Source organism: Phyllostomus discolor, chromosome 6 (genome assembly GCF_004126475.2).
Source record: "Phyllostomus discolor isolate MPI-MPIP mPhyDis1 chromosome 6, mPhyDis1.pri.v3, whole genome shotgun sequence".
Lineage (NCBI taxonomy): Eukaryota > Metazoa > Chordata > Mammalia > Chiroptera > Phyllostomidae > Phyllostomus > Phyllostomus discolor.
Window position 1 is genome coordinate 12,230,949 of NC_040908.2, and position 26,724 is coordinate 12,257,672.

General features: G+C 35.1%; 1 protein-coding gene across 4 annotated transcripts in view; it reads right to left on the minus strand.

Annotated features, from left to right (window-relative positions):
- The window catches only part of ATAD2B (ATPase family AAA domain containing 2B), a 133,659-nt gene that overhangs the window by 98,584 nt on the left and 8,351 nt on the right, over nt 1-26,724 (minus strand). For all 4 annotated transcript variants that reach the window (XR_004903598.1, XM_036027701.1, XM_036027700.1 and 1 more), the window contains exons 2-8: nt 16,109-16,260; nt 9,971-10,020; nt 9,271-9,421; nt 8,049-8,151; nt 7,106-7,214; nt 2,879-2,995; nt 569-644 (exon numbers count right to left, since the gene is read on the minus strand). Coding sequence is in view for 3 of the 4 variants with exons in the window: in XM_036027701.1 (XP_035883594.1) it covers nt 569-644; nt 2,879-2,995; nt 7,106-7,214; nt 8,049-8,151; nt 9,271-9,421; nt 9,971-10,020; nt 16,109-16,260 (758 nt within the window). In the remaining variant the exon portion in view is untranslated. The remainder of the gene's footprint in view (nt 1-568; nt 645-2,878; nt 2,996-7,105; nt 7,215-8,048; nt 8,152-9,270; nt 9,422-9,970; nt 10,021-16,108; nt 16,261-26,724) is intronic.

Below are 26,724 nucleotides of genomic sequence, written 5' to 3' on the forward strand. Positions count from 1 at the left end.
TGTGCTAGTGAAAGAAGCCAGATCAAGACAGACAAATACCATGTGATTTCACTTATATGTGGAATCTAAAGAACAAAATAAACAAACAAACAAAACAGAAACAGACTCATAGGCGTAGAGAACAAACTGGGGGTTGCTGGAGGGGAGGAGATTGGGGGACTGCGTAAAAAAGGTGAAGGAATCAAAAAGTATAAATTGGTAGTCACAAAACTGTGACTTTACTATGTAAAGTACAGCATAGGGAATACAGTCAATAACATTGTAATAATTATGCATGGTGTTAGGTGGGTGCTTGATTTATCAGGAAGATCACTTGTAAATTCTGTAATTGTCTAACCACTATGCTGCACACCTAAAACTAATTAGATGATATCAAATGTCAACTGTAATAGAAAAAATAAAATAAAAAAAAAAAATAAAGATACTATTTACTCCCTCACTGGCATTATCATTTACAGCATCAATACCTATATTATAATTACAAGGCATCACATTATGAATTATTTAAAGGACATATCTAAATGACAGATATAAATATTTCCTCCTTTCAAAAGCCAACAAAACATACCGGATGTGGCTTCTTCTTGCTGGAGATCTGTGAATATCAAACAGTGTGTTCTCCCTCTTTTTTTGATGAGCAGGTACTTAAAGAAAAAAGAATAATATAGAAATAACTAATAATAAAATGATAATTTGATGTATTAAAGGGGTAGAAATTACTTCTGTTAACTTTCTGAAAGAAACTAGTCTTATTTGTCTTCAAGTTCCAAATAATATCTAGAAGGAGCACAACAAAAACAAAAACTTTGTGGTCTAAGTTGCAAGTGACCATTCTAAAAATGTGTTAAACTAAGTCTAGATACAACACCAAAAGCACAATCCATCTTTTACAAATTGATAAATTGAGTTCTTCAAAATTATAAATTCTGCTCTTTGAAAACCACAGAAAGAGAATAAAAAAACAAGTTATATATTGAGAAAATATTTGTAAATCACCTATTTGATAAAGGACTGACATCCTGAATAGATAAGGAACTCTCAAAACTCAGTAATAAGAAAATAAACAACTTAACTGAAAAAATGCATAGGAGATTTGAACAGACACTTCACCAGAGATAACACTGGCAAACCATCACATAAAAAGATACTCGACTTTACTAGTCATTAGGGAAATGTAAATTAAAACTACAATAAATACATATTAAAAGCAATTTTTAAAACTGACTATACCAAGTATTGGCAAAAACATGGACCAACTAGAATTCTCATAGTATCTTATTGAGAGTAAGCAGTACAATCACTTTGGAAAACAGGTGGCAGTTTCCTAGAAAGTTAAATATATACCTAACCGTAAAACCTAGCTATTTGACTCCTGGGTGATTAGAAGAAAAATGAAATTGTGTCTAAATAAAGACTTGCAGATGAATGTTCATAACAACTCTATAATAGCCAACACTAGAAATGCCAACAATCCTAATACCCATAAAACAAATCAATGGATAAACAAATTGTGATATATCCATACAATGGAATGCTACTCAGCAAAAAAAAAAAAAAAAGCACATCAGTATGTTCAACATGGATGAGTCTTAAAATCATTATGCTGTGAGAAAGAAGTCAGACAAAAAAAAAAGTATGTACTATTTACTGTGTATAATATTTGAGAAAATATAAACTCATCCATAGTGAAAGAAAGCAGATCAGATTTGCGGCTGCCTAAGGATTGGGAGGGGGGTAGGGCATAATAATGTTAGTAGATTATAAACCGGCAGGATGAAATGTGGGGGTCAATGAACATGTTCATTATCTTGACTGTGGTGATAGTTTCACAGGGATATACCTAAGGTATTTCAAACATGCCAGATTAAACACTTAAATATGTGTAATTGCAATAGACTATAATTCAGTTATACTGCAGTAAGATTTTTTTTTAATCTAGAAAAAGGATTCAGTCTTTTTTCTGTCCCAACACACCTCTCCAATTATTAACAGGACTTTCTGTGACAGTGACTCTTAATTAGAAGACGTATCTGCATACTTAGGCAAGTTTCTAATGAAATTACTCTGACAGACCCCTTTCAGAGAATCAATCATTCTTTTAGAACATAGTTTGAGTAAAAAGATCTAGGCTCTTTCTTGATAATATTATGCTAAGTGAAAGAAGCTAAACACAAAAGGTCACATATAGGCAAACCTACAGAGACAGGAAGTAAATTAGCAGTTGCCAAAGGCTAGAGCAAGGGACGACGGGGTGTGAAAATAATAAAATGTTCTAAAATTAGATAGTGGTAATGACTGTACACTCTTGTGACTATACAAAAAAAATCAATAAATTGCACATATTAAAAAGCAGCAAAAATGGTGAATTTCATGATATGTGAATTACAACTCAATTTTTAAAAATCTAGAGGGAATCAATAGTGATGAAACTTCCCAAGAGCTGGAAAAAGTCAATAAAATAGTATCTGTGAAATTAATACTTGTTATTAGATTTAAACTTTTTCCTTTAAAAAGAGACCCTGTGTTATTGGCCATGCTGCCCCCATACACCCCTTCTGTGACTAAATTATTCAACCACTGGGAACATAGATACTTGTCCTAAAGAACTGCTGTAAATGAAAGTGCTCAATAAACTATAAAGTAATATAAGAGCGGTATTTATTAAAAGTTTCTTTAAATAAAAATGCAATTCTACGTTGCAACTACATACTTCAAGTTTCTTTCCATTGTGTGTAAATAGAAGTACATATAGGAAAAGATGTATGAAACCTATAAGAGATTTCATTCTTTTAAATTAAGCAACACTAATTTTTTAAAGAGATGAAGTAGAATATGCTACTCAACTACAAAAAGAAAGAAATTCTTTAGAGTCTCCTACCTATTGGAGGTGCTTGGTATCGATCCACTGTTTTTCTTTGTCTCAAATTATATGGTCTATCGTTTTCTTCTCCTTCTGCTTCTTCAACTTCTATATCTCCATCCTCCTCTTGAGATTCTAGTTTCACCCATACACACACAAAAAAGCACTGTTTTAATACACAGGATTAGTCCACTCCAGAACTGAATATTTATATTTTATCTTTCACTTTCTACTCGAAGTGATATTTAAAAGTATCAGCGAGACTTCCGGCAAGATGGAGGAATAGGTGGACGCACCGTACCTCCTCGCACAACCAAGAACAGAACCACAATAATTTACAACAAAGATTTGCAGTCATAATATCAGAACTGTCAGAGGATTTATCTAAATGGAAGTCGGACAGCCAAGAAGTTGAAGTAGACCCGTACATCCAGACTGGTAGGGGACGACGAGCCGAGCGAGCGGGCGCGGGGCTGGCGCGGGTCGCAAGCGCGCGGAGGTCGGGGGAAATTTGGCGCAAAATCGGCGCGACAGCAATCCGGGGCGCAAGACCGCAGCGGTGCAGCGGTGATCCCTGAGTACGCAAGCAGCGGCTGGGGGAATCAGTGGGGCAGCGATTGTGGACCGGGGCAGAGCTCACAGCCCAGAAGCCCAGGGAAGTGTCTGACTCCAGGAGAACGGAAGTGTCGCCATTGATCCCTCCTGTCCCCGCTCCCGCCCCTGCCCCCACATATGACGTCACAAGCTAGCGACTGGGGCGCCCAGCCCCGGTGAACACCTAAGGCTCCGCCCCCCACCGTAAAAGAGCGACCAGACCGGAGAAAAAATAAGTAAATAAGTAAAATAATAGGAGAGACAGGGAATGACATAAGACATGTTTCCAGCAGAACAGATCAGTCCCCCAGGACTCATCCTTTTGAGTGACCAAGAAATAGCCAATCTATCAGATGCACAGTTCAAAACACTGGTGATCAGAAAGCTCACGGAACTGGTTGATTTTTGGATCCAAATTACATGAAAAAATGCAGATTACCATAAAAGGGATGCAGGAAGACACACGGAGGAGAGCCAATTGTGAAAGGAAGGAATCTGAGTCTCAAAACAACACAGTGGACCAGAAGGAAGATAGAATCAACCAAGCAGGAGAGCATGATGAAATAAGAATTCAAAAAATCGAGGAAAAGCTTAAAACCATCGAGGACACCTTTAAACATTCCAACATCCGAATTATAGGGGTACCAGAAGGGGAGGACCAACAAGTGGAAAAGTTATTTGAACAAATAATAAAGGAGAACTTCCCCAAACTGGCAAAGGGAACAGTCTTCCAAGAAATCCAAGGAGCGCAGAGAGCCCCAAAGAAGCTGGACCCAAGAAGAAACACACCAAGGCACATCATAATTACATTAGCCAAGGTAAAAACGAAGGAGAGAATCCTAGAAGCAGCAAGAAATAAGGGGACAGTAACCTACAAAGGAGCTCCCATCAGACTGTCAGCTGATTTCTCAAAAGAGACCTTACAGGCAAGAAGGGGCTGGAAAGAAATATTCCAAGTCATGAAAGACAAGGACCTACATCCCAGATTGCTCTATCCAGCAAAGCTCTCATTTAGAATGGAAGAGAAGATAAAGTGCTTTTCAGATAAGGTCAAATTAAAGGAGTTCATCATCACCAAGCCCTTACTTTATGAAATGCTAAAGGGACTTACCTAAGAAAAGAAGATAAAGACAAGACATGTATAGTAAAAGGACAGCAAACTCACAATTATTAACAACCACACCTAAAGCAAAACCAAAAGAAACTAAGTAAACAACTAGAATAGGAACAGAACCACAGAAATAGAGGGCACAAGGGGGGGCTAGCAGTAGGCGTGAGAGGAGGAGAGAGGGGGGAAAGGTATAGAGAATAAGTAGCATAGAATGTAGGTTGAAAATAGATAGGGGGAGGGCAAGAATAGTACGGGAAATGTAGAAGCTAAAGAACTCATAAGTATGACACATGGACATGGACTAAAGGGGGGGAATGTGGGTGGGAGAGGGGGCACAGGGTGGAGGGGAGTGAAGGGGGGAAATGGGACAACTGTAATAGCATAATCAATAAAATATATTAAAAAAAAGTATCAGCATTTCATAATATAACATAAATCAATATACTTAAAAATCAACATAGATATAAAAGAAAATGCCTTTCCTATAAATAATCAATATAGTTCTCTGCTAAGTAAGTCAATGTGGTCACATTTGAGCTCTTGATTTAATTATGATTCAGAATTTTACTACAGCAAAATTCATACAATGCCCAATTAACCACTGAATTAGGTTAGTGTTCAAATATGACCTGGTAGTTAAAAAATATATATGTTTACAAGATAATTATTAATGTTACAGCAAAAGCAATCTTGTTGGCAGTATAACAGTTTGTTAGCCTGTTGACAACAGGTAAACATGGATTAGTTACACTTGGTAGGAAAATGCAGATAGGAATTGGGAGGAAACATGAAGTACATTTCCAGGATATTGATAACCCTATAGTTTGCTTCTTGAACATTAGTGATTGCTTTATAATAATTCACCTAGCTATACAAGTAAAAATAAATAAATTATAATATACATAAATCCTAAAAGTTTTTCTTTAAGTGGTTTAAAAAATTGTTTGGTTACAGCTGTAATGGGACATTTATTTACAGTTTAAAATAACAGTCTAATAAAAACTTATAGGCTTAAGGTCCTCAACTGCAATGTACTTTATGATTAACTTTTTAACCATAAGAACTGTCAATATAACACAATCATATTAAGGCACAGGAAAAATTTTTTAATAGCCACTGATGCTGAGTGAAATAGGAGACTAAAAATGTGAAGGACTTTACATTCTACTTATGACATCTAAAAGTTTATTTTAAGTTTAAAAAAAATTATATTATTAAGTTATAGAGAAAAGCAGCAATTAAAATATTATCTGAATAATACTATAAATTACTTGTGCCCAAACAAATTTCCTAAACTTTTAAAAAATACTTTTTGAAAAAATGCCTGCACAATAACACACTATTTACTATGGGAAGAAATTCTGTACCTGTCAAATGTACTTTGGAAGCTCCACAAAGGTGTTCAGAAACACATTATAAATCTGTCTGACCTACACTGATTTTCTCCAAAGAAAGCAATATAGAGGTGCTAGCTATAACAACATTTTTCAATAAAGTACCTTCATTAGACATATCAGCTCTTCATAATTTATTAATATATTAATTATAGAATATGAGATATAAACCTTTTCTTATCCATCTAAGTTACACAAATCATGGGAACTAGCAATGTTTCTTGGTAAAATACAAGTACCCTGTATTTACAATACACCAAATCTTCTAATTCACTTCAATAAAGAAGATTAGTTCCTGCCCTGGTTGGTGTGGATCAGATGGTTAAAGTGCCATCCCAAGAGGCCACAGGTTCAATTCCTGGTCAGGGCATATGCCTGAATTGTGGGCCAGGTCCTTAGTCGAGTGCATGCAAGAGGCAACCAATTCACATTTCTTTTTCACATCGATGTTTCCCTCTCTCCCTTTCCCTCTCTCTAAACATCAATAAATATATTGAAGGAGAGGGAGGGGAAGAGTAAGAAGAAGATTAACATCTACAGAATTAAATCCTATAGTCATTCATTTATAATCCTTGAAGCAAACGTATTTATATCATGTTCCCAGTTTCAGCCCTACAAAGTTGGGGTTCTTCAGTTCAGAACCCAGACATGCCTTAGAAAAGAATAGTAGAACATGCTCCACTAGTACTACCAGTCCCTCTTTTTCTAGACTTCACCATTTACTCCTCAGTTCATAACTAAACTTGGGACTCAAATAATCAGAGATTTAGAAGCTATGGATAGAATGTACCTTTGGATAGAGGTTTCTGATTAGTAGGTACCTAAATACAAAACAGATATCACGTAACAGGCAAATCAGTTGGTGGCAATGCCAGATTAGGTCACTTAAGGACTACCAACAGCTACTAACAAGGGACATTATATGACAATATATAGTGTACACTAAAGGCTTTATTCCAATGCAGAAAAGGAAAACTCAGAATGTCAGTTGAATAAAAATTATTCTACATTATACAAAATATAGACCTCTACAGCCAAAATCACCTGCTCAGCAATATTACACATTTATTATTTATATATATTTTCCTTTCCTTCTACCTGAATTTTCTAGTATTTATTTCATAAAGTGAAGAAGGTTTTACATACCTTCTTCTTCACCTTCAGTAGAGACTTCATGATGATTTTGTATCCCGTAACTATTTCTTCTCAGTGACTTTCTTCGCCTCTTCACTCTTGAATACATATCCATATTTTCCTTTTAAAGAAAGAAATCTGTCAAATATTAACATAGGATTTATTCCTGGCTATAAGTATTATAATCCAATGGGACATGCCCATTCAATAAAAGTTACTGGCCATGTATTTGCAAGGCACAGATTCATGAACTGAAGCTTCCTGAACTCAATAAATGTAAGAGACAAGAGAATAAATAAATAAAACTTAATAAAATATTTGAAAATTGTAAACTATAATGCCATGGGATACTTTCTCTCTCAAGCAAATCACAGTCTAGTAGGATGGAATAAATCACAGTAACCATAAAAGAAAATAAAACAAGTTAAATGCCATAAAGAAAGGTACAAAGTAGAATTCAAAGAGACAGCCTCCTCTTGAAAGGCAGGGAAGAGAGGCAACATTTGATATGAACCTTGAAACAAGGTAGGATTGCATCAGCCCCTAACTGGAAGTATTAAGAGCAGTAAAAGATAGAAGAACAAGAACAACTTGTTTATATTTGGGCAATGGTGTGTGAGAAGATAAAGTTGAAACCAGATTATGAAGGCCAAAGTATTTTTAATCAATTCAGTACACAATAAAAAAAAATTAAAGAACTATATCAAAAAAAAATTACAGAATCAGAGCTCTGCTTTCAGATGACTCCTCTGGCAAAAGTATAGAAAGGATCTTTAGTGGAAGGTTGTAGCAAGCAGGGTATGGATAAAAGAAGCAAGAAAGCAATAAAATTCTACACTAAAAATGAAGAGGGAACAATTCTGTTAATCCAAGGAAATCCAAATGCTGTTCACTTTCCCTTTTTTCCTCAATAGAAACTAAAAATTGCAAAGGTTGTTAAAGTTAGTATACTCACAAATTCTGTATCTGTCCACATTCGAAGTCGTTCCACCTCTCCTGAACGACGATTCCGTCTGATGTTAATGTTGTCCATTTCCTGCAGCACAGCTTCAGCAGTACTATGATCATATCATAAAACGAGGGTTTAGACAGTTGTTGAAGTGTGCCATCCACATGAAAGAAATCATCACCAAAGCACAATTAAATAGTCTATGATATTAACTGTACATAACACCCCTTTCTGAATTGGCATCCATCAGATAATGCTTCCCCCAAAAATGGAACCAAAACATCTTCTACCTTAATATATTTGTTAAAGTAAAACTTACAAAGTAGGAAATTTTTGTTTATAAGGCTCCAAATACTTAAATCCATAATGCCGCTATAATTTACTACCAGGTCCAAGGCACTAAAAAGAATAACTAATTTAACTGTTGTATTTCAAGATGGTGTTAAGAATTATATAGGATAAAGAATTTGTAAATGTTTAAAACCAGTAAGATAATAGAACAGGTATTTTTTTAGAATTAGAGAACACTGCCATCCATCAACTATATGCTGACATTAGTTAGCACATTTTATCTTTTAAACACTATTTTTTCAGACACTGATCTAAGTATTAAACAAATGTACATCTGAAATTAATACAAAATACTGAATGTAAATTGTAATAGAAAAATGTCTTAAAAATTAGAAAAAAGTAAAAATAACAACTAATACCCAAATTTGACAATACCACGATAGAATATAATTTCCTCTCTATCAAATAGGCATTAAACTGACCTCCCTGTCCAGGCCATTGCAAAGATTAAGTAGGATCATTTATTATCTGCAAATAATGCTTCATTGCATGTAGATGTAAGCAATTAGCTAGGCTGGCTCACTGGCTACATCCCATATGCACCATCTCAAAAAGACCTTCAATTCAAAATCTTAACTAAGCAAAACTACCATCAATAATGAGAACTTAATGTTGTTTGAAAATTATTACAAATACAAATGTTAAATGAGAAAATATTAAATGACTATAGTGAAGACAGAATTACTTTTTATAGTATCTATGCACAGAGTTTAAATAGGATGACAGAAATTTAACTATTATATAAATTGTATTAAATATAGTAAACTGACTAGGAACTCACAATCACTGCTAACCATTGTTAATTCAAATAAACTTATAAAATAATGGCTTAAAATCAAACAATTAAATGAACTGCTTACTGCATAAGCATTCATACCTATTTACTAGTTGATCAAACAACAAACTCTGGTTCACACTTTCAAATCTGTTTTTCCTGGAACGACTTTTTCTGACTTCCATGTCACCATTTATACATGAAAGGTCTCCATCTCCCTTCTTTTCCCCTCGAAGGGGGTGACTTCGAAGGGCTACAAAAAGAGAGATTTTCAATTCAAAGTACAGAATATAACAAGAAAAAATTACTTTTAAAAGACTACAAAAAGTTTAATATAACCTCTTAAATTTAGATTATTTATCCAATAATCTAAATTTTCTATGAATGTTTACAATCTGCCATAATTTAATTTCCCTTGTACTAATTTCTCAACATTTAACAATTACATATGTATTTACTATGACTGAAATCCAGTCATTTCCAACTGTATGCTAAGCATACTAGTAAATCAATTTTACCCCACTTTAAGGCTTTAAATATAACAAAACTATAAGAATTTTAATACAGCCCTGGCTGGCGTAGCTCAGTGGATTGAGCACGGGCTGCGAACCAAAGTGTCGCAGGTTCGATTCCCAGTCAGGGCACATGTATGGGTTGCAAGTCACGGCCCCCAGGAGCCGCACATGGATGTTTCTCTCTCTCTCCCTCTTTCTCCCTCCCTTCCCTCTCTAAAAATAAATAAATAAAATCTTAAAAAAAAAAAGAATTTTAATACTAACCAGTTTCATAACAGAATACTCACATAAGCTACTATGTCCGTTTGGTAATGTAGCTCCAGGCTGAGAAGTTAACCTAGAACATAATTATATTCAATATGTAAACACATCAACATTGACTTAAAGAAGCAAAAAACACAATAGTGGTGGAATCATTTTAATCTTTAAAATGTCAGTAATATAACATTACCTTTTTTAAGAAAAAAGACTTTTTTCACTATAATATTGATAATATACCAATTAACAAAATATACTGAGTCATTTCATTACTTCAAGAACAGCTTTAATAATAGAACTTACTGTCTCTTCAATTCTAAGTTAAAATCCAGTAACAAGGCTTAAGCCTAACATGTACCATAAATTAACTGAGGTCATTAGTAGCAACTGTCGCAGACCTTTACTATAGATTTGGTTAACAACATAAAATTGAAACAACAAATTTATTCAAACAATCTTTTGTTAGAAGAAAAAATTACTTGAACACCAATATCATTTAATAATTTCTTCACATATTTTATTACACATTCTAAACTGATAATAAAAACTTGCTAATTTCCCAAAAACAGTCATTATGCAATTCTGCCTTTTGGGCAGAAGAGGAAAAATGTTAATGAGATATTTAAATGGTCACCAAAACAATGAAGACTTAAGAAAAAATCACCATTCACCTTACTATTAGGAAGTTCAAAAACTAAATTGTTGCCCTGGCTGGTGTGGCTCGGTGGATTGAGCATGGGCCTGCAAACCAAAAGGGTGCTGGTTCAGTTCCCAGTCAGGACACATGCCTGGGTTGCAGGCCAGGTTCCCACTTGGGAACATGTGAGAGGCAACCAATAGATGTCTCTCTCCACACATTGATGTTTCTCTCCCTCTCTTTCTTCCTCCCTTCCCCTCTCTCTAAATGTAATAAATAAAGTCTTTAAAAAATAAAACTAAACTGTTACATAATAAAACAGCTGTGAGTATAAACTTATCAAAGTATTTCTGAAAAATTCAATTATTATTTTCAAATATAAAAGAACAAAGGAAGACATTCAGAAAATAGTAAATATATACAATCGTCTTCTATTTGATTTGCATAAATTGTTAAACATTTTTTATTGATTGATTTTAGAGAGAGAAAAAGGGTGAGAGAGAGGGGGGGGACACACTGACTATTCCACCCATCCATGCACTCACTGTTTCTCCCTGCATGTGCTCTAACTGGGGATCAAACCTGCAACCTTCCTATATTGGGACAACACTCCAATTAACTGCACTACCTGGCCAGGGCTGTATAAATTTTTTTAGCTAAAAGACTCTAATGTTCCTGGTTATTCTGACACTTTTTGTGTTAAATCATAAATGTTAAATGTTATAACTGTTCATTATAAATATCCCTGCCTAATAAAGGTCACAGCTAGGATGATTAAAAGATATGAACAAAAACTCGAACTATTACACATCTTAAGACTGGAAAAAATACAAAAACAAAAACAAAAACTCCAGCCCTCCTTTCCCCAGGAAAACAACAAAACTATATTTTTCTAATACTATCTCTTCAAAAGTAATTCATTTTTAGCACACAACTACACAAGTACACAATCCTCCTGGCATTTGAATTTGACTACAAAGTAATGAAATAAGTATATTAACAGGACATTCCTTAGAAGATTATATATGTGAAATTCTCTATAATCATTCTCAAAATCCACTTAAAACCAAATAGAAAAAATCAATTTATATACTTTGGCTTTGAACCCTCTACAACATTAACTCAGTCTAATCCATTTATTCACAAGTCTTGGCTCCAAATGAATTTTAGCTATATGTAAAACCAAATAGTTAAAAGTACACATACTTACATTATTCAGAGTAAGGTGCTAACCCTAATGTATTTCTACAAAAACAATTTAAAACTTTTCTGAACAGTAGCACCATCACTGGGGGAAAAAGCACATAAGCATTCTGTCCCTCTGAAGACAGTGCTTACTTAGCTTTTATTTCTTTATTAATGAGGGGTATCTTATGGGAGCAGGGGGACACAAGTCCTTCAATCTAATATCTTTTGATCACAGATCATTGTCAGCATTTTACCATTATAATTTATCTTATAAAAAGAAGTTTTTTAAAAACAGACAATATTGGGGGGAGAAAAAAAACAGACAATATTAAATACTGTGTATATAAAAATACTGAGACTTTAAAGGTTGGCCTGCCTATACAATACTGTATGTGTAATAAGTCTCTTTTTTTATTTTTTCTTCTAATCCTTACCTGAGGACATGTTTATTGATTTTTAAAGAGAGGGAGAGAGAAATACCAATGTGAAACAGAAACATCGGCTGGCTGTGCCCTGACCAGGAATTGAACCTGCAACCTTTTGGTGTATAGGATGACACTCCAACCAACTGAGCCACCAGGCCAGGGCTTAAAAGTCTTTTGAATCAATGTTCCCAAAAGTTAATTACTTAAAATGTAACCAGGTGGGTTCACTGCTTAAATGAATCCTCTAATAAATCCTTTATGATTATAAAGTTTCCCTTGTTTATTTTAAAAAGGAGAGTTCAGTGGGAAATATCTCCCTATATCTGTTTCCTAAATTTTTTAAATGAAGACACTATCACTTTTTACTGGCCGACCATTATATTAGAGTTTTCTATACCACTAATTATCTGTAGCAACTAGCAATGCAATACCAAATTAAAAGTCATTACTTATTCTCCCTTTCCCAAATGAACCTAAGGCATGTAATGATTTAGAGGGTTTTAAAAATCAATTCAGCAAAAGCCTCAGTGTGGAAGGCCGTAAGTCCTACCACCCTTCAATTCCAATATGCCTCAGCATTCTAACGTAGGTGGTTGGTTACATTTAGCCAACCACCTCACTACTCTGTCATTACCTGACCACAAAAGTTTTTCACACAATACATTTAAGTTTACAGATTGTCTTATCAAAGATTTTTAAAGATTTTATTTATTGTTTAAAGAGGGGGAAGGGAGGGAGAAAGAGAGGGAGAGAAACTTCAATGTGTAAGGAATTGATTGCCTTTTGCACACCCCCAACTGGAGACCTAGCCTGCAACCCAGGCATGTGCCCTGACCGGGAACTGAACCAGCAACCATTCAGTTCACAGGCCAGCACTCAACCCACTGAACCACACCAGCCAGGGCTCAAAGATTTAACTTTGTATCATAGAGTATGCCTTTCTATTCTTCTAGAGACATCAAATGCACGCCACTTTCCACAGGTTGCCAACAACAACACACATAAGCATCCAAGTTAAATAAATGTACTGGCTAAATAAATGCCAGCTGCCAAAAGTCCATAAAATAGGATTCTGTACTCAAAATATTTGTAAGCACTAACATCCATCTAGGTTACCATGCATATTTGTGAATTTCTACATAAAAGATAAAGAATATAGAGTAAATATTTTGACCACACAAAATCAATCATTATAATTACATTGATGAACTTGGGCCTCAAATATATAGGCCCAGATTTCTCCCTAAAAGAAAACTGTACTTCATATTTTTTATGAAAACTTAGAAATTCTAGTTCCACTTTTACCTCTCTTCATCACTTACATCTCTCTAAGGAGAAAAGTCATTTTTACCAATCAACACTAATTTCTTTAAAGAATTTATCAGTCTTTGCAAAGTCCTTTAGGAATCATTATTTTTCATAGCTAATACTAATTCTTATCCACAGTCATTTTTTCTCCAAATAAACATTTGTAAGAATTGGTTGGTTGGGTGTTGTTCCACTAAGCAAAAGGTTGCCAGTTCCATTCCAGGTTAGGGTACATTCTGAGTTATAGGTTCAGTCTCTCTGGTCGGGGCGCATAGGAGAAGCAACCAACCAATGTTTCTCTCTCACATCTCTTTCTCCCTCCCTTCTCCTATCTCTAAAAAATAAATAAAATCTTCAAAAAATTAATAATTTACCTTCAACATTCACAAGAACTTAGATTACAAAATAAAGAAACCAGGATTCTCAGGTTCATAACATAAAAACAACCAGAAGCCTTCAGATAAGTCCTGATGTTTGTATTCATGCTATCTCAAAATCTAAAATATATTTTAAGTACAAGTTTTGCTTAAAATTTGACTCTGTTGTACCTAATAGGTCCAATGACATTTCACATCATACAAAACACCAAAAGATTCTAAGTATAGCACTTACATTCCTAGGTGAAAGTTTAACTCAAAAAAACTTTTTAAAATGTGAAATGCTAGCCCTACCTGGTGTGGCTCAGTGGATTGAGTGCCAGCCTGCAAACTGAGAGGTCGCAGGTTCAATTCCTGGTCAGGGCATATGCCTGGGTCACGGGTCTGATCCCGCTGGAGGCATGCGAGAGACAAACGATGGATGTTTCTCTCACACATCCATGTTTCTCTCCCTGTCTTTCTCCCTCCCTTACCCTCTCTCCAAAAGTAAATAAAGTCTTTAAAAAAATAAAAATAAAATGTGAAATGCTAAATATTATTCTTCTGCCAAAACAGAAACAGTAAATTTTGTTAGCATTCATTATTTAAGCTTTTTATTCTAAATATATTTAGTATTTTTTTAGAGTAGCACCTCTAAAAGACCTAAAAGGAAGCAAAACTATGTTTCTTCCCCCCCAAATTTTTGAGGTCTGTGAAAGACATCAATTTATATAAAGGCTGTCTGAGTGGATAAGACAGGGAAATCTAGTGTACTACACCCTCAGACTTGAATTAAACTGTTGAAATTATCTTAGAATTAAAAGTCAAACTTTAACACTAAAAGAACAGTTTTTAGAAACATTTATCCAGAAAAAGAAGCCTGATTCACACTCACTAAATAAATACCAGAGACAAACTGTAACAGGGATATAAAGTCTGGAAGTGTAATTAAAGGGCAGTACTCATCTTGAGAATATCGTTACAGCGATCTGCATCATTTCATCTCACGCATGAACATGAGAAAGGAGGGGGGAAAAGCAATAGACTGTAAGTCCTGTATTTTTCTACTTAGCTCCCAGACAATGCAAAATAAAAACTTTAAAATATGACTATGCTGTACTCCTGAAACTAATATAATACTGAATGTCAATTATAATTGAAAAATAAAAATGTTTAATGTTTTTTAAAAAAGAAAGAAAAAAAATTTTAAATGAAGTGGTACCATTTCTGGACCATACTGAAATAGGTACAGACGCTTTAGGAAGACTAGTAAATGTAAACTACTTTGTCCAAGTTTATATAACCCCAATAATTTTTTCATTAAAAATATAAATATATATACATAAAATCAAAATATTTTTAAATACTTCAAGGAGAAAGGAAACCAAAGAGTTTCCCTTTTATTTTCCTTTGCAGTTGGCTTATTATCAGCACTTCTCTATCAAAGACTTTGGAGAAAAGGGAAGCAGAAGATTCTGAGTTCAGAGTTTAAACCTTTTGTATATGTGTGCTTATCCTCTCTACATTAAATTATTACCATTTACTTTGGTAAGTAAAACTAAGTTTTCCTGCTACATATTAAATCAGACACAAGCAAATTTAAGTTGAAACAGGAGGTGAAAATGAAAAAATTTCTTTAAAAATTTAATTTAGGTTTTATTATATTTTAGTATGTCAATACAAGTGGAATATTTAATCATTTTAGAAAGGGGGTATTCTACCTATTTTCAAATAAAAAAAAAATAATTCTGCCCTGGCTGGCATAGCTCAGTGGATTGAGCACAGGCTGCGAACCAAAGTGTTGCAGGTTCGATTCCCAGCCAGGGTACATGCCTGGGTTGCAGGCCATAACCCCCAGCAACCGCACATTGATGTTTCTCTCTCTCTTTCTCTCTCTCTCTCTCTCTCTCTCTCCCTCCCTTCCCTCTCTAAAAATAAAAAAAATAAAATAAAATAAATAATTCTAACCATATGTTCTTACTTAAATTTTCAGGACTATACACATGTATATACATTTAAGAGCTATCAAAATCCATATTGTTTTAGTAATAGGTTTCTATTATATACTATTTTTATAAAACAAATATATTTTATAGCATATTTAGAGAAAATAAGATAAGGTAAATTTAATGCAATTTATAAGTATTTCTAGATATCAGGGGTTTTACAATTTAAGAAAATTAGCATTAACATTAGCCCTGAATCACATCAAACAATTCATGAAAAAACCATCAATGAATTCTCACTTCTCACCTGGCCTGTCCAGTTGATATGTTCCATTCCTCTCTCTGACTAGTAGTTCGTGACTTAGATTTGTCTTTGCAAACAGAATCAGGTTGTTTCAAAGTGCGTTTGGCTGGAGGAGACACGTGGCTATCACTTAAACTACCATCAACCTCAGATTTCTGAAAGACAAAGTTCAAAATGTATTTAGTACTCCTGCTGAAACACATAGAATTATTAAATTCTTGAGAAAGCAACAATATTTATTCAACCAATAAATATTGTATGAACCAGTCTATAAGTGTAGTAAAATGTAATAATCTGTAAATACAGAAACAAATGTTAGAAAAGTATGTTTAGCCTTGTTTCTATTTTTAAATAGTCCCCCCAAAAATAAAATAGTTTCAGCTTACAGCAAAGGTATGCATATATCTTTTTATGACATGATTCCACATTCTTCTCCGAAATACTCCACTGTCCACATCCCAAAACAAGGACACTCTGCTACATTACCATCACACAACCATCCCAATCAGAAATTAACATTGATATAACAGAGTCAATCCACAGACACGTGAAAATTTATCAATTGTCCCAACAATGTCTCTCCTTTGTGGTTCAAGATCCTATCCAGGAACACATAAACTGTATTTAGCTATAGGATCTCCTCAGTCCCCTTCAATCTGGAACAGTTCTTTTTAGTCTTTCCCCATCTTTCATGACCTTGATTGAAAAGAGTACAAAGCACACTGACTGGTTTGGCTCAGTTGGTTGGACAACTTCCCACAAAGCAAGGGGTGACTGGTTCAATTCCCAGTAGCAGCACATGGATGGGTTGCAGGTTCAGTTCCCAGTTGGGGTGCATATGAGAGGCCACCAAATGATGTTTCTCTCTCACACCAACATTTCTTTTTCCCTTCTTTCCCTTCTCTCTAAAAATTAATAAGTAAAATCTTTTTTTTAAAAAAGAGTACAAAGCCTTTCATTCTCCAGAATGACCTTCATTCCAGGTCTGTTTCATGCTCCTCATAACCAGATTCAGGCCACACATTCTTGGAAAAAATATACAGAAATGTTACTGTACATATTACACCTACCCATCGTTATCACCTTGATCACCTGGTCAAGTTGTTGTCGGCCAAGTTTCTCCACTGTAAAGTCTATTTTTCCCTTTGCATTTGACTATAGTATGTGGAATTATTCTGATATCAGCAATATCCTGTGCCCCATCAAACCTCCACCCATCAATCAGCCTTAGCATTCACTGACTACTCTTGCCTTTATCTAACACCATTATGATGATGATTGCCTAATCCCATCAGTCCTTCTACATGTTTTAGTTGACATTCTACTTTCCTCTCCCCACTAGTTTTCCTCTCCCCTCTCTGCCCAATTCATTTACTCATTTATTTATATCAATAGGCACTTGTGGAGCCTTATTTTATTCTATGGGTTATAATCCATTACTGTATTTATTTTATTGCTCAAATTATAAAAGATTTGGCCATTGGGAGCCCTTTCAAAGTGGTTCCTAAATCCTTTTGAGACATTCCATCATTTTTAATATTTCCTTACTTTATGGATCAAAAGAAATCTCTTAAGCTCATCTTCAACTTTCCCTCTTTGATCCTAGAATTAGCTATTTCTGCAAGAAGTTCTGGTAATTAGATGGTAATTAGAAACCAAGATCTTGGCAACTGGGGGTTTCAATGCTATTGAGTCCTCTTAGCAAAGAGAGCTAGGAGATGTATAAAATATATATAGATACTCCTATATCTATTTCTTAATCTGTGCCTAAATAAAAAATTAAATGTGTATACACAATGCTTCTAATTCTTATCCCACACATTGTTTCTTTGTAAGCCCTTCTCAGCAAGAAACCTGGTTTCCATCATCTTCAGACATTTATTTGTTATGTACTCTTCCAATTAAATTTTTAAGCTAACCAATCTCCCAAACAGAGACCTCAACCCATCCCACTTCCACTCCTGCCTGCCCAGCTGCATGTCCTCAGACTACAGGAAGGTCACTGCCTCTGCACAGCAACTCTCCTCCCCACTGTGCAATTCCTTGGATACTGGGAGGGAAGGACTTTGTGTTTAAAGATAATTTAATTCATATGCTAATACTTTAGTAAGACATTATAAATCAGTGTTTCAAAGGACTATATGATCATTTTCAATACGCTACCATATAAAGATGCTTGAGCCTTGGCTGGTGTGGCTCAGTGGACTGAGTGTTGGCCTGTGAACCGAAAGGTCAAGGCTTGAATTCCCCATCAGGGCACAAGCCTGGGTTGTGGGCCAGGTCCCCAGTTGGGCGTGTGCGAGAGGCAACAGGTGGATGTTTCTATCACATATGGATGCTTCTCTCTTCCTCTTTCTCCCTCCATTCCCCTCTCTCTTAACAATAAATAAAATATTTTTAAAAAACAATATTTGAATTTGGCCTCCTTTCATGCTACAAATTTCTTTTAAGAAATTATAAAAATAACTAGTCAAAATATAGCCACTAGCAAACAAACATAAAAAATACTTAAAATGTATGTTTAAAGGTATCCAAGTACAGCCTACAGAATCAATTCACTTACCAAAAAATGCTACTAATTTTGTGATTCAATACAATTTACCATGTGCTAGTTTTAAAACAAGACCACACTCATACTAAAAGGCACAAAGGGAAACACAATTAGAAGTTCAAACATCAGAGTTCAAAGTTTTAATTATTAGAATTAAGAATAATAAATATGTTAGCTGTTTAACATACACAACTTATTAGTTTAAGTTCCCCAGAAAAACAGGTCAGCTACTTTCAAACTATCCTCAACAGACTACACTTGTCACTCAAAATGTGCTCCACCCCAATCAGAAACCATTTTTGACAAAATGCCCAGGTGATTCTAATGCACATTAGAATTTGAAAAGCATTATTACATAACACATTCAACAAGTACTCCTTGAGGAAGCAATGTCATGTGTTCTAAGCTAAGGTATATATATTTGTGAACACAGAAGCTGATACCTATAAAACCACTTTACCAATTTCGATAGCCCAAGCCAGCATTACTCCTTCTAATCAAATCCCACCACTCACTCTTTAAGACCCATCTCTACCCTGAAATCTTATCTGAAGACTCTAACTTAATTGACCTTTTCCCTCTACTAGCTGCAACTTTAGAATACATTTTGACATTTAATTATATTCAATCTAGCATTATATAGTTATCTTTAATTGGTATCCAAGTCTTGAGATTCTAGCAAGATTTTAGGTTCTTTAATTTTTTTAAATTACCCTATTTCTTTTTAATTCCACAAAACAGCCAGCAAAAAAAAAAAAAAAAAAAAAGGCAAGATTTCCCAAAGTTTGTTCAATAAATTACTAACAGGAATTATTGGAAATAAAGGAAGGCTAATGGTCAAATAAGTTTGGGAAACAATGATCCAAGGTTTTTAGCTACAAGACTTCTAAGACTTTTTAATATGTTAATATGCAGTGTAAATCTCTAAGTATGGAAGACAGTATAGAACATTTCACAAACATTTGATCAAGCTCTTTTTTCATGAAGCATCTGTAGGTAATGCAATTTTGCACACAAACTCTGGGAATAAGTACTATGTACTTATGTACTCACTGAATTAAAGAAAAATAATAAAATATTTGAAGCTTAGTCGTTTTTGAAATAATTTGAGTTTTTATAATAACTATAACTTTAATTAACTATTTAAGTGAGGGTGTATGTTTATTGGCCAGTCTCTCATAATCTCTGGCTTTTTTCAGTTCCATTCGGAGCATCTCTTAAAGAGTTACCCACATAACTAGCTGAATCAGAAATCACCTGGACTTCTCATTAAAGACACGTAACCTGTTAAGCTAGAATTTCTGGAGGTGAGGTCTCTTCAACAAGAGCCTCCCAAATGAGTCTTGGTACACAAAAGTTTGAGGCCCTCTGGCACATAATGCAGTTTGAAGTATAATAAGAGGCACATCATCCTGCTGCACTAAACCACAGTACTTCTTTTAGGGACGGGTTTCAATCTTTCCCTGGCGCTGTGACAGAAATGTCAGAATAAACAGCATTACAAAAACACCCTTCCCTAGAGAAATCTAGATACTTAGGTAAAGCAAATGGGCAAGATGTAAATATATGCAAAATGATTACTTCGGTACCATTTTATTAACTTCAAGCTTTGGGAAAGCTTTTACCTACAAACCTGATACTAACAGTTTACCTTTAATAGGATAATCATAGGTTCAACCTTAAGTTTTCATCTTCAAAGTATTTTACTAGTTAATTACAACCTAACCCTTTGAGGAAAGGCGTTACCAGTTTCAGGCCAAAAAGTTGAAGAGAGATTATGCAATCTACTCACAGCCATTTAGCAATCTATGCCAGAGTCATTACAGTCCGGAAGTAGGAAAGGCACCTCAAACTAAGGGAATAATTTCATTTAACAAACATTTATTGAGAACCTAGTGTATACATAAGGCACGTGGGAAATGGTAAAATAGATTAAGACCTACTAAAACTCAATATACAATCTATTGAGTTGACAGTCACATGATGATATATAGTAAGTACTATCATAGAAGTATACAATTCTCTAAAACCAAAAAATAAAAATAAGAACTGCTAATAGAGATGAAGGAAGATATCATAAATGAAGTGGACTTTATTTTGTAACAACATAATAATGGAGCACATAGAATGGTCAGAGGAATATGATTCAGAAAAGACAGTCATTCAACCTAAATGACTTTTTTCTCTAAATTCTAATCTTCTAAAATTGTTAACTTTCCCAATTTGCAAAAATCATTTTCTCCTCAAGTCTCATCGGCTACCACAAAAACTGACCACAATTCTGCCACAAATCACATAAATTAGGCAAAAGATCTTGAGAATAATGAAGCAGAGATTTTATGCTGCTTTGATTTCCAGGGGAAGCTTCATGCCCATATAAGAATTTGTCAGAAATCCAGAACCTGGACTTTAATGTAAAGACAAAAAGAATATACCCAAGTATAGCATTAAAAATGAGAAATTCAAAGAAACAAGTAAATTAGCAGACCACTAAATTAATTCAAAACTTGATGATGGCCTCATCTGGAATTGTGAAAGTGGAAAATAAGAATTGATTCCTGAAAGCAAAATAATTAAGATATTAGTGAAATAAGTATTCAAATTAAGACAACAGGGCAGGTGTAAAAAGTAGTTGCTTTTTAGTGTTTATGAGGAGGCCAGGGGACAGATGTTTAAGGGAGAAGTGTTACACTGAATTCTGATTTCCCAAGTTAGGCTTACCAGAGCAGAAACAGACTCATAGAAACAGAGAACATTTTGACAACTGGCACATGGGAGAGGGGTTGGGAGAATGGGTTAAAAAGGTGATGGGATTAAGAAGTACAAATTGCCAGTTACGAAATAGTCATGGAGATATAAAGTACAGTATACAGAATACAGTCAATAATATTATAATACAGACTTCCGGCAAGATGGAGGAATAGGTGGACGCACCATGCCTCCTCCCACAACCAAGATTAGAACAACAATGATTTGCAGACGGAATATCACTCAGAACTGACAGAGGATTTATCTGAATGGAAGTCGGACAGCCAAGAAGTTGAAGTGGACCTGTACATCCAGGCTGGTAGGAGACGACGAGCCAAGCGGGTGCGGGGCTGGCGCGGGGCTGGCGCAGGGCTGGCGCGGGTCGGCGGCGCAGAGGTCGGGGAAAATTTGGCGCGAAATCGGCGCGACAGTCATCCAGGGCGCAAGAACGCAGGGGTGGTCCCTGAGTACACAAGCTGTGACTGGCGGACCCAGTGGGGCAGCGATTATGGACCAGGGCAGAGCTCGCAGCCCAGGATTCCAAGCAAGGAAGGGTCTGAGCCCAGGAGAACGGAACTACCGCCACTGTTCCCTCCTGCTCCCGCCCCCGACCCCGCCCCCACATATAACGTCACAATCTAGCGACCGGAGTGCCAAGCCCTGGTGAACACCTAAGGCTCCAACCCCCCACCGTAACGAGAGTGATCAGATCGAAAAAAAAAAAAAAAAAAAAGGAGGAGAGACAGGGAAAGACATAAGACATATTTCCAACAGAACAGATCAGTCCCCCAGGACTCATCCTTTTGAGCAACCAAGAAATAGCCAATCTATCAGATGCACAGTTCAAAACACTGGTGATCAGAAAGCTCACGGAATTGATTGATTTTGGGCACAATTTAGATGAAAGGATGCAGGTTACCATAAAAGAGATGCAGAAAGGTACGCAGAGGAGAGCCAATAGTGAAAGGAAGGAATCTGAGTCTCAAAACAATACAGTGGACCAGAAGGAAGATAGAATCAACCAAGCAGGAAAGCATGATGAAATAAGAATTCAAAAAATCGAGGAAAAGCTTAAGAGCATCCAGGACACTTTTAAACGTTCCAACATCCGAATTATAGGGGTACCAGAATGGGAAGGAGAAAAGCAACAGATTGAGCACGTATTTGAACAAATAATAAAGGAGAACTTCCCCAATCTGGCAAAGGGAACAGTCTTCCAAGAAATCCAAGAAGCTCAGAGAGCTCCAAAGAAGTTGGACCCAAGAAGAAACACACCAAGGCACATCATAATTACGTTAGCCAAGGTAAAAACGAAGGAGAGAATCCTAGAAGCAGCAAGAGATAAGGGGACAGTCACCTACAAAGGAGTTCCCATCAGACTGTCAGCTGATTTCTCCAAAGAGACCTTACAGGCAAGAAGGGGCTGGAAAGAAATATTCCAAGTCATGAAAGACAAGGACCTACATCCCAGATTGCTCTATCCAGCAAAGCTCTCATTTAGAATGGAAGGGCAGATAAAGTGCTTCTCAGATAAGGTCAAGTTAAAGGAGTTCATCATCACCGAGCCCTTATTTTATGAAATGCTAAAGGGACTTATCTAAGAAAAGAAGATAAAGAAAAGACATGTATAGTAAAAGGACAGCAAACTCACAATTATTAACAACCACACCTACAGCAAAACCAAATTAAATTAAGTAAACAACTAGAACAGGAACAGAACCACAGAAATGGAGGGCACATGGAGGGCTAGCAGCAGGGGGGTGGGAGGAGGAGAGAGGGGGAAAAGGTATAGAGAATAAGTAGCACAGAATGTAGGTTGAAAATAGATAGGGGGAGGGCAAGAATAGTACGGGAAATGTAAAAGCTAAAGAACTCATAAGTATGACACATGGACATGAACTAAAGGGGGGGAATGTGGGTGGGAGAGGGGGTACAGGGTGGGGGGAGTGAAGGGGGGAAATGGGACAACTGTAATAGCATAATAAAATACATTTAAAAAATAATAATATTATAATAACTATGTATGGTGTAAGATGGGTGCAAGAGTTATTGAGGTGATCACTAAGTTATGTAATATCTAATCACTGGGGTGTACCCTGAAACAAAAATAATAATGTTTGTCAGCTGCAATTGAAAAATACTTTTAATTATTTAAAAAAGAAAGAAAGTCTGACTTAGCATTCTAGCCAGAAATCCAGGGAGATGTCTATCAAGCTGTAGGAAATGCAGCTCTGAGTTACAATGAGTTGAGGACTAGACATAGATATGAAATGGTAATAAAGGAATTATAGGTAATATAAAGAATTAAAAAATGGACAGAAGTCAAAATCTTAAAAAATGCCTACATTAAAGGGATGAGCAGAAGGGATTTCATGTAAACTAGAGAAAAACAGTGTCTCACTTAAAAGAGGGGGAATGAAAATCTGTTCCAAAAAAACCAGACAGGAGGAAAGCTGATAAACCTGTGGATTGGTAATTTACTATGTGACTTAGTGATTGTAACTTCTGGTAGGGCAATTTCTGCAAAATGCTGAATGGAATTCTCTAGATGAAGAACTAAGTGGTGAGAAAGTACAGGTAATGACTACAAAGTTACTCATAAGTAGTCTCAAAATTAAGCAAGAAGATAATAGTCTGAGGAGGTCATAAAGTCAAAGAAGTCAGGGAAGGGCTTCCTTTCTAGAGACAATAAAATGACCTACTTTCTTGTAAAGAGAAGAAAAAGAATCACAGAAGAGAACAAAATAAAATGAAAATTTAAAGAGTAAGATAACTGATGTAAAAAACATCCTTGAAGAGACAAGAAAAAGAGAATAAGGAACATTTTACCCAGGTTAGATCAGAAAGTATACGGGTGCAATCAATGTTTTCCAGTTTCCTTTATAAGGCATACTTTTTCCTCCACCTTTTTAAAAATAAGTACTCCTATTTTCATGAGAAAGTTTAGAAGCACAGTCAATTTCTCTTTCTTTCATTTGTAAAACAAACACACAGAGGCAGCAGTTACCATGACTGCAGAAGACAAAACCCTCACTGCTCCTTATTCATTTAGGGCCAATATTATGCTACAAAGTCCTAAAACTCAAGGACACACACTATCCTAAATTTCCTCCAAATACCGCAAGAGTATTGGCTTACTAGTTTAACATTTCTGAACAATCATCATGAAAGAATATGGAAAGGGAAAATACATAGAAATAAGCTGAAGCATTGTAAAAAGATACAAATAGTCTATTATAATTTAAAATGCATTCTCTTCCTGGTAATCTTTTTTAACCTGAAAATATTACATAGTTAAAATGATAGAGAAACAATGTGGGTACTGGAAAATGCTACAGACCTAAATGTTGGACAGAACCAGCCTTATGTTGATGCTACAGCAACACTGCTGTAATTCAACTATTAACCTTGTAAGATTGTTGGAAGAACCAGTTGAGGTAATAAGAGTTATACAGTCTCAAATAAGGATACTTGTTTGGCTTTGTAGGATGAGTAGAACTTCATAAATTTATTAATTATCTTTAGTGATTCATTCCTTCCACGAAGAAAATTTATAAAGCACCAATTACTGTGTTAGATACTATAGATACTTGATAAGACAGTATCTTCAAGGAAGTTAAAGCCTAACTACTTAAATCAACCAGTAAAAGCTATAAAAACTTAATAGTGCTCAGAGTATTGGAAAATGGAGTGCATACTGATTTAGCCTGTTTATAGGACAATTTGACAAAACCAATAAAATTTTAAAACACATTTATCTTTGACCCAATAATTCCACTTCACCTCAAAGAAAAAGGCTATTTCCTGCTACACTGCTTATTACACTAAAAACATAGAGGTGCCCTGGCCAGTGTGGCTCAGCTGGTTCAAGCATTACCCCACAACCAAAACGTTGTGGTTTCGATTTCCAATCAGGGCACACATAGGTAGCAGGTTTGTTCCCGGGTCCCAGCGCAAACAGGAGGCAACCAATAGATGCTTCTCTTTCACATGAATGTTTCTCTCTCCAGTGTTTCCCTAGCTCTTCTTTCCTCTCTCTAAACTCAGGTGAGGATTTATACAAACAAACAAACAAACAAACATGGAGGCAACTTAACTGTGTGACAATCGGGAAGGAACAGTTAAAGAAGTGGATGATACAATTATACAAAATGCTAGAAAGCCAGCAAGAAGAATGGGTATTTAAGAATATACATAACACAGTCAACTCAGAAAAATTAATTATCATAAATAGTAGAGAGGGTACAATTCCATTTCTGTCAAAAATATACACATATAAATAACCCACACATATGTGTGCAATAGTCTGGAAACAGGTACACCAGCTTTAACAGTTTTTATCCCTAGGAAGAACAAACTGGAGGAATTAGGGGAGCACAGGAAAGTCCTTTATTTTTTTTCTATGAACTTCCATATTGTTGAAATATTTATTTCATAATTTTTAAATAAAAATAAAATATTTTTCCATATAGTAAAATAATCAAATTGGTGCCTTAGTAAAATTTACTGTTACTGAAAAAAAAAAAAACCCAAAGAAAAAAAAAAGGCAAAGCACTTATATCCATTTTTTTAAAAAATCGAATTTTAGACAACATAGGACAGAAAAGGAAGTAAAACATTACAAAAGCCTGTTTAAAAAGTATGTGGTTAGAGGCAACTTAATTTTAAAAAAAATGTAAGTTAAATTTTTAAAAAATACAGAAGTTTAGGTTTTAAGAGCAATCAACAACAAAAACAGCATATAAGGAACATTTACCAAAACTAACCATAAACAGGATCACAAATATAAATGATAACAAATCATATAAAGTATGTTCTCTGAACACAGCGGTATTAAACTACAAGTAAATAACAAAAAAGGCAATTAGAAAGTAAATGCCCAACTGTTTGGAAAAATAAGCAATATACTTCTAGATAACCAATGTATCAAAGAATAAAGCAAGAAGGAAATTAGAAACTATTCTAAAATTAAAAGTGTGTATGTGTGTGCGTATACATACATATATATGCTCACAGATTTTGAACAATAAAAATATAGAATCTTGGTATGGGACAAAATGGAAGATTAATCTGAGTAATCAAATTCATACTATCTTTTCCATCTCTTATTGTTTTCTACCATTTATTTATATTTTTCTACATCTAAGAGAAAATGCACATCTTTCTCAAACACACAAAGGACATTTACCAAAACTGACATTAGGTCACAAAGAAAGCACCAAATTCCCCAAGAGAAATACACAAATAAATTATGTGAGAGACATGCCTTGCTCTTGGACAACTTATTATGAAGGTGTCAATTCCCTGCAAATTAATCTAG